The sequence below is a fragment of the Coffea arabica genome, chromosome 3e (genome assembly GCF_036785885.1).
Source record: "Coffea arabica cultivar ET-39 chromosome 3e, Coffea Arabica ET-39 HiFi, whole genome shotgun sequence".
Classification (NCBI taxonomy): domain Eukaryota; kingdom Viridiplantae; phylum Streptophyta; class Magnoliopsida; order Gentianales; family Rubiaceae; genus Coffea; species Coffea arabica.
Genome location: NC_092315.1, coordinates 18,349,139 through 18,357,268, shown reverse-complemented (window position 1 = coordinate 18,357,268; position 8,130 = coordinate 18,349,139). Strand labels below are relative to the sequence as shown.

Here is an 8,130-nt window from a genome sequence, read left to right as displayed (position 1 = left end):
CTCGTGCTTGTGGCTACTTCAAGTGGTATGACCCGCCAATGTGTAGCAGATCTGTGTCAATAATACCTGGTCTATTAAGAACAATCAACCGGTTACAAGCTGATCAAGAACAGAGAATCCGAAGAGAGAAATTGTTGGATTGTTGTGGTTGCCTCTTGGAAGTTCACTTTGCTGCTGTTAATAAGCTGGAATTAAACAAAAATTGGAAGATAGTTATTGGTGGGTCTAACATGTTTTAATTGTGTCTGGCTTTATCGAAGGCTGTGAATCCGAGAGTATGTAGCAGTATCCAAAATATGAGGAGGCTTTTTGTACCTACTGCACTTTTGTTAATGGTTCTGTAATAGTAACTGTTACACTTTTGTTAATTATTGTGTAATAGGAAAGGCTCATGTTTGTACCATTTACAATTATGAATGCAAAGCTGCTTTTTGGCCAATTGATTGTCGGAAATGGAAATTTGCTAATGTAAAAGAAAGCTGATGAATGGCCATGTCTCTTAACATTGAATTTGAAGACAATAAGCTACAGAATTTTGTACCAAATGTTTGAAGCAGCCAAGATGCTCTTTACTGCAGTGCCAAAAACTAACAACAAAATATTTACAGCAAAAACTAACAGCTAAGATGTTCTTTACAACAGTGCAAAAGTCTTAGCTCAAGTCGTAATACATGAACTATAATATCCTAAAAGCAAAATACAACATAAAAGTTGTAGCTAAAGCCACCAAAAGATGCTTAAACAAGCCACCAGCACTTCAATTTTCCTTTTGCTTTCCACTGATCTTGGAAGATTCATGTGTCTGCCCTCGAGAAAGCTCTGCAACAGTGGAAGTGCACCTGCCTTTGGTGTGACCATATTGGTGGCAGATAGAGCACTTGTACTTCTCAATATTCTCCACCTTGACAATTTTAACGAAGGCTTGTTAGACAACATAAAGGTAAAATATGAGTATTTGACAAGCCAAAGATGTTTATGATACTCACTGGAATACTTGCAGCAGTAGAATAGTTTGATGTAGACTGTTGACTTCCCAATGGTGCATCTGCCGTGAGATCCTCAGACATTTGAGTATTTGACTTGGGAACTGGAGGTGTAGGTCTAACAAATCTATGTGAATCAGTTTCAGTAGAGGCATTTTGTGTCTGGCTTGGACACTTCCTACTATTGTGGCCAATCTTGTTACATTTTCGACACTTATACACCATCTGCCCAATTCTAGACAGCTTTTGTTGCTGCTTATTTTGTTTTTTACCTAATGCTGGTTCATCTGCCTCCCTTCGTCTAGCCTTTCATGGTCTACCAGGAAGTTTTATGTTCTCAGGAGATAGCTCGGGCGGCATGTCAGAATTTTTCCACATTTGCTCAGCATTCATTGGGCTTATCATGGGTTCATATGCTCTCATATAAGCTTCTTTGGAGTAGCAATCATGTACAAACTTCTCGGGTTCCTCTCCAATGTCACAAATTGCAGCAATGGCATGTGCACAAGGAATGCCATTAAGGCCCCACTTTCTACAACTACAACATCTACTAATAAGGTGCACAGTATACCTATCACCATACATGCACCTAACTTCAAATTTCCCGTCCTTGGAATGGCTAGGAATGCAGTCATTTGCAGCAAGCTTATTTTTCTCCAACTTTTTCAGAATTTTAGGACATATCTCCCCAGTGTATTTCTTTATCCATTCCCTCTTTTTTTCCATCCTAACCATTAAGTAAAATTTAATGGTCTCCAACATGTCAAGAATTGGTTTCTGCCTAGCATCAAGGATTGTGGAGTTAAAACTTTCACACAGATTATTCAACAAAATATCACATTTTACACTTGTTCTAAAATGTGATCTTATCCACTCCTTTGGATAAGTATGGTTTACCAACCAACTGTAAGCACCTTCATCAAACTCTTTTAGTGACTCCATCAATCCAGCAAATATGTCCCTATAGGAAGCTCGTGCTGCAACCCATATCCTTTCCTTGAGAGCTAGGCCTGGATGTTGTTTTTTTAAATTATTATACATGTGCCGCACACACATGCGATGCTCAACCCCTAGCAATACCTCTTGAATAGCTTGAACTAGCCCTTGTATAAATGAAATAAAAAATCAAACCTATATTACTGTCACTAAGTGCTATCATAACAACAAGACTGATAAAGTTAGTTATATATTACCTTTTGCTTGTCGGTTATAAATGTCCAAATGTTTTCATCAATAATTTCAAGGTCACCTTAGCTCTTCTACAAACCATTTCCAAGAGTTCTTATTTTTAGTCTCAACTACAGCATACACTATTGGAAATAGTTGATCATTTGGATCAATACGAACGGCTGTGAGAAGAACTCCCTTATGACAGCCTCTTAAGTGACATCCATCAAGACCTACAACATATCTACAACCCTGCAGAAACCCTTTTTTACAACCATCTAGGCATACATAGAATCTTTGATACTCATCATCACCCTTATTATTCTCAGTTGTAGTCATGAACACATTAGAGTCAGGATTTGCCTTTTGAAGTTCTTCACAGTAGCTCCAAAATTTGCTGTACTGGGACATGACATCACCATGTATCACCTCTTTAGCTTTTTTCCTTACCTTATACCGCACGTTAGGTGTGATACTAACTCCCAAGTCCTTGTGGACCTTTATCATAAAATCACCTACATTAAAATTTGGGTTCAGTCTAATGTCCTCCAAATACTTGTTGGCCAAATATGTCACACTTGCCAGGCCATGATAGGTTGTCCTACCACAAGTATGAGTCAGCAGCATGCTTTTGATTTTGAATGTCACTTTATCACTCCTAACTGAGCAATATATGTTCCACATGCATCTTTTGCCTCTGCATATGGCTTTGCATTTGTTTGAATCATTTTTCTTAAATGTGATTTTCTTCCATACTTCACTCCATGTGATTTTGCAGCATTGATAAAGTCAGTTTTACACTTGAATAACAACCCAAGTTCAAACTTTGGGTCATCCATCTCTGTTGCAGGATTGAATACCCTAAACTTCTTCTTGTCCACATCCTTACTCCCTCCTTCATCTCCAGAACTCTCATTGTTGTGCAGCCCATCATGTGATGAATTATCTGACTCCTCCATGCTGCACTCATTATCTTCTTCGTTGACAGCAGTTTCCTGTACCTTTTTTTTACCTTTTTTTGTTGTCTTGAACTGTTTAGCAACATTAGCCCAATATGCAGGTATATCACTAATAGATTTCATTAGCTCTTCTTCATCACTTGTAGCATATTCGCTATCATACAGACTCTCGGGATCACTTGAGACAATATCCTCTATGATCTGCTCATTATTTTTTTTTGAATGACTTTTTACCTTCAGCCTTTCTATTGGATGTCTTTCTTGACTTAGTTGGTGCTCTTCTTTCTTATCTGCCTTTGCGATGTCTTTCATTTCCATTACCATCAATTTCTGTAGCTCCATCTGTTGCATGTTCACCTACATCGGTTTCTACAGCTTTAGCAGTCTCATATTCAGCAGCATCAGGAGTTTCATGTTCAGCAACATGAGTTTCTGTAGCTCCTCCAGTCTCATGTTCACCATGCTTACTTTTGTTTTGGGTTTGAGATGCACTTTGGCATGATCCACTCCTGCCACTAACACCACTTTGAGCAGCAACATCTTGATGGCCAACATCCTTTCTCCTCTACTGCATTTTCAATCTTTTTGCAGGTGAAGTTCTCTTCTTCGCAATCTGTTTCATTCTTTTACCAGTACGTGAAGAAGTTCCTCCATCCATGTTAGCGTCTTGAAAACCACCATCAGTAGCAAAATTAGGTGTGGCCACATGTTCAAAATCTTCTTGAACATTCTCTGGTGTGGCCACATGTACAGATTCTTCGCCAAGATGCTCGGGTGTGGCCACATGTACAAATTCTTCATTATTCCTATTACTATCATTCCTTCTTCCTTCTTCATCACCAGTAAAATGAGACAGATTATATGTTCTTCGATGAATGAAGAACACATCAACTAACCCATACATCATCCCTAATTTAGCCAATTCAGCAGTATCATCCTCCTGCAACATATACACTAATCCATCTGCCATATTCTTATCAGGAATCAGATAGTAGTAACCCACTGTATAAGGTTCAAATCCAAGTTTGTTAGCTACTTCGTCCAACTTACACAGAGACCATTTTTTGGATTACAACCATCAACTATGTCAACCGAATCCCCTATATAGTCTCTATTTCCTGTATCTCTAAGTTCACCTCCAAAGTGTAAACGAATAGAAAAATGCATCTCATTGGCCCCTGTCAGCCATTAAAACGACAATTACTTTGGGACCATGACAGAAAGGTGGAGCCTTTCATAATAAAAATTGGGGACCACAACAAAACTAAGTAAAATAATGAACAATCTTCAATTAATTAAAGTAAAATACAGTCCTAAGCAAGATTCGTCAACAATTTTTAACCACATTGGTAAAAAAAAAAAAATTACCGTAATCCATTGTGAAGTTCCATTTTCCTGATTCGTTCTGCATCTTTTCAAAGATTTTCTTCACGATTTTCTGGCTAAACCTTCGATCATTTCTCAATCACACCCTACAGCTTTGTCGTCGTCATCATCGTCACTAACATTTCCAAGTTATGCTTGTTAATTAGGGGATGCAATTTAGGGTTTCTTGAAACTGTAATTAAAGGGAAAAAGGTGAAAAGGGGGTGGTGGTCCCCTATCCTTTTATTTTCAACCGGTAATGAAATGTGTTTTCCGGTTTTGCCCCTAAAAATATGACCACGTGAGAGAGGTGTGCTATTTTTAACCGGAGAAATGAGCAAAAACAAGCATTAGGACCAAATTGGATCACAATTTAAATGTGAGGGACAATTTTGGCTGATTTTATATGTTATGGACTAAAAAAGTGTTTTTGGTAAATGTTAGGGACCAATTTGGCAAATTTTCCTTTCTACTTCTATACAATTACAGTTGATTTTGTAAACCCTAAACCCTAATTTGTAAATTGTAAACCCTAAACCATAAACCCTAATTTGATACAGCTAAGTGTTAGAAGACTATATGAACAAAGTTAATATTAACAAACCATCACTTTACTAATTTGTAAATCTTACAAATTATTTATAATGTGTAAACCCTAAACACTTCTACATTTGGTAAAATGGTTTTACCGACCCTAATTCTTATTTTACAAATTTCTATATACAATTTTTCTGAAGAAAAACCAAAAGAGCGTTCATGACGAGACAGAAAAGCATGGAAAATCCTGTAAGCCGTCGCGCCATGGTGGCACGACGGCTTGACAGGTTGTTAAAAAAAAAATTTGTGGGGCCATCACGTCATGTAGCTTTCTTTGTGAAAATTTGGAGCCCGTCGCGCCATGTTGGCGCGACTGGCATAGTTTGATACTATGCTTTTGCAGACTAGCATTTGGTTGATTTTTTTTAGAAATTGACAATATTTTGAGGATTTAGCCGGAGTGAATTAGGCTGATAAAAATCTAAATTTTTCACCAGCCAAATTAACCTAAGTGATGACACATTTAAGTAAATAGAAAGCAATAAAGATACAACAATTAATTCATATAATTGAGCAAGTAGAAGAAAGCAATAAAGTAAAAGGAATTGCAAACTAATTTATAATGGTTCAATACTTTCTTTGGCACCTACGTCCACTCCCAAGCTCCATTAGGTTTAGAATTCAATCCAAAAGTTGGTGAAACAAACCAATTTGTACATAGAATGGCTCACCCTTTACCCACATTAAACTCACTCTAATTGAGTCAAAGGAGTTTACAACTCTCTAAAACTAACCCTCTAATGTGACAATTGAAAGCTTGCTCTAATAATGAAGACTGCAATTTGCTTTTCAACCTCACAAAGAATGCAAGAGTACAAAGAAAGAGTATTATCACACATAATTACTCAAGAAAACTTGTATTCAATGTAGGCAAAAGTTCTTCAATAAGTGTAGTTTCAAATCTTATATAAGTGCTGAAAAATGGTAGGAAAAATGGCTCCAACAGTCATGCGTTTAATGTAGAAAAAACTAGCAATTGGGACATTTGGGCATCCAGTTGCCTGCACTTCATATGATTATTGCATCCAATCAAATATAGCATTGCTTCCAGTAAAGCTTTGGATAGCAGGCAAATTGCCCATCCTTCTAACATGAGTGCTCGATAGGAGACAATAGCTACTTAATAATTTCTTATGAGGGTTTAGATGGCCGATAGTTTGGACCATTATGTGATGCTACATTCAATTACCAAAGTGCTCTTTTTGTCATGTTTCAGCTGACCAATGCTCTTGAACTAATGTTTGAAGCTGCTTCCGATCATCATAGATTCTCTTAACAAGCTTTTTGCCCTTCTCGTGCTTCCTCTTTTCTTTCCTTATTGAGTATGGATTTGATCTAAAAAAATCTCTCATTGAAAACAATAGTTGAAATCCTCATTTAGATTTATTAATCATCAAAACCAAGGATTTTATGACCTATGGTCTTCAAAATCCTACCATCAATTGTTGAAAGAACATTTAATCTCATTATTTCCTTAACTAGCCTCCCATCAAAATGGAAATTAATGTCACGAGAACTTGTGGATGTAAAATTTAATGATGTGTTAACCTTTGTTATTAAATTCGACTCGGCCTAGTTGTTCAATTGGTTAACTAGATAAACTAGCCACTTAGTTGGGTTAGGCTTTTCAATCTAATCTAATAAGGTAGTTAACCATTGACCTTTCAAAAATTCAAAGGTTTCAATTAACTTGGCCAGTTCTTCAAAAATCGAACTTTTTTTGGGAAATTATGTAGGTGATTTTTACGAGGGAATCTATGATGATTTTGATGATGAATTGATTGACATATCCAAAAATTTTGATCAAAACACAATGGTGAAATTATTTATTAAGTATAAAGTATATCTTCAACCACACGTGAAGTTAAAAATCAATTACAGGATATTGCATAATATTTCTATAGCGATAAAACTTTTAATGGTGGTTGCTGCTTGCAATTGCATTGGATTTGATTTGATGAAGAATCTGGTATAAGAAATGAAATATTAACAAGTTTCTAAGAGCTTCTTATTAATTTATATTAATTTCATTAGAGTAAATTATTTTTATTTAACAATAGGTGCTTATTAGGTAATTTAAAGTATTTCTTCTTCACCAAGTCTAGTAGGTAAAGAGATTTATTTAAAGTCCATAGAGACTATTCCTTGGTCTTTGGTGTTGTGCGACTTTTTTCGATTGTTTGAGATACAAATGATATTGTGAGTTTTTTATTATTTAATTCTTTCAATTCTAATAATTGAACATGTTGTTTTTAGAATGGATAAAATTACAATTTTACATATTTGTCATAGGTCTAAGAGAGCCTCTTCGTTATGGACTCCTCAAGTTAACATTTCTTATCTTAAGACTCATATATTTTTCTCTTCTTATACTAATGTTTAGTAATAAAGAGAAATCATTAAGTTTAGATGTTCATTAATTTTTATTAGAAGGATAAGTTAATAATTATTGTAAATGCAATATGTGCTTTAATTTGTCTCTTACAAAGCTAAAAGGAAAAATGCCTCCTTGATTTATAATTAGGCACAAAATGATGTAGGTCAATTGACTTAAAAATAGTTCTTACCAAATAAACTAAATTGTTTCATTCATAAAAAAATAAAAACTATAAACAATTATGTGTTCTTTGCTAAAAACTTTTCAATCATTTTCTCACTCTCTTCTTAACATAGAGTATCTATTCATCTTTGTATAGACTTTTGCTTAGGCTCCTATTTATTGAAGCTATAGGTCTATTTGGATTTGGAGTTTTAATCCAAATATATAATTTTTCACATATAATACTATAGTAATATATTCTAAAAAGACACCAAATACATCTTAAATATACTTTACCAAAAACACTAAAAAAATTAAAAAAAATCTCACCACCTCTTCCTTCCTTCGCCACCCCCTCCCACCACCATCTACCACCCACTAACTCTCATCCCCTCCTCTCCTTCTCTCTTTTCTTCCTCCTCTCCTTCCCCGCTATCGTCCACCATCATATCTTTCTTCTTTCTCTTGTTAACACCACCTCTCCTACCCATTTGCTTCTCCTCCTCTTTTCTCTTTCTCT

At 35.6% G+C, this 8,130-nt stretch overlaps 1 protein-coding gene across 1 annotated transcript; it reads right to left on the bottom strand.

The window, feature by feature from the left end:
• Window positions 1–1,292: 1,292 nt before the first annotated feature.
• On the bottom strand, window positions 1,293–2,024 carry LOC113737432 (uncharacterized). Its single transcript, XM_027264665.1, has one exon. It carries the CDS (start codon window positions 2,022–2,024, stop codon window positions 1,293–1,295), a length of 732 nt encoding a protein of 243 aa, XP_027120466.1.
• Window positions 2,025–8,130: the final 6,106 nt, after the last annotated feature.

Bases quoted from the DNA above. Each gene is read 5' to 3' on its own strand.
- LOC113737432 (XM_027264665.1), bottom strand. From the start codon at position 2,024: ATGTATAATAATTTAAAAAAACAACATCCAGGCCTAGCTCTCAAGGAA.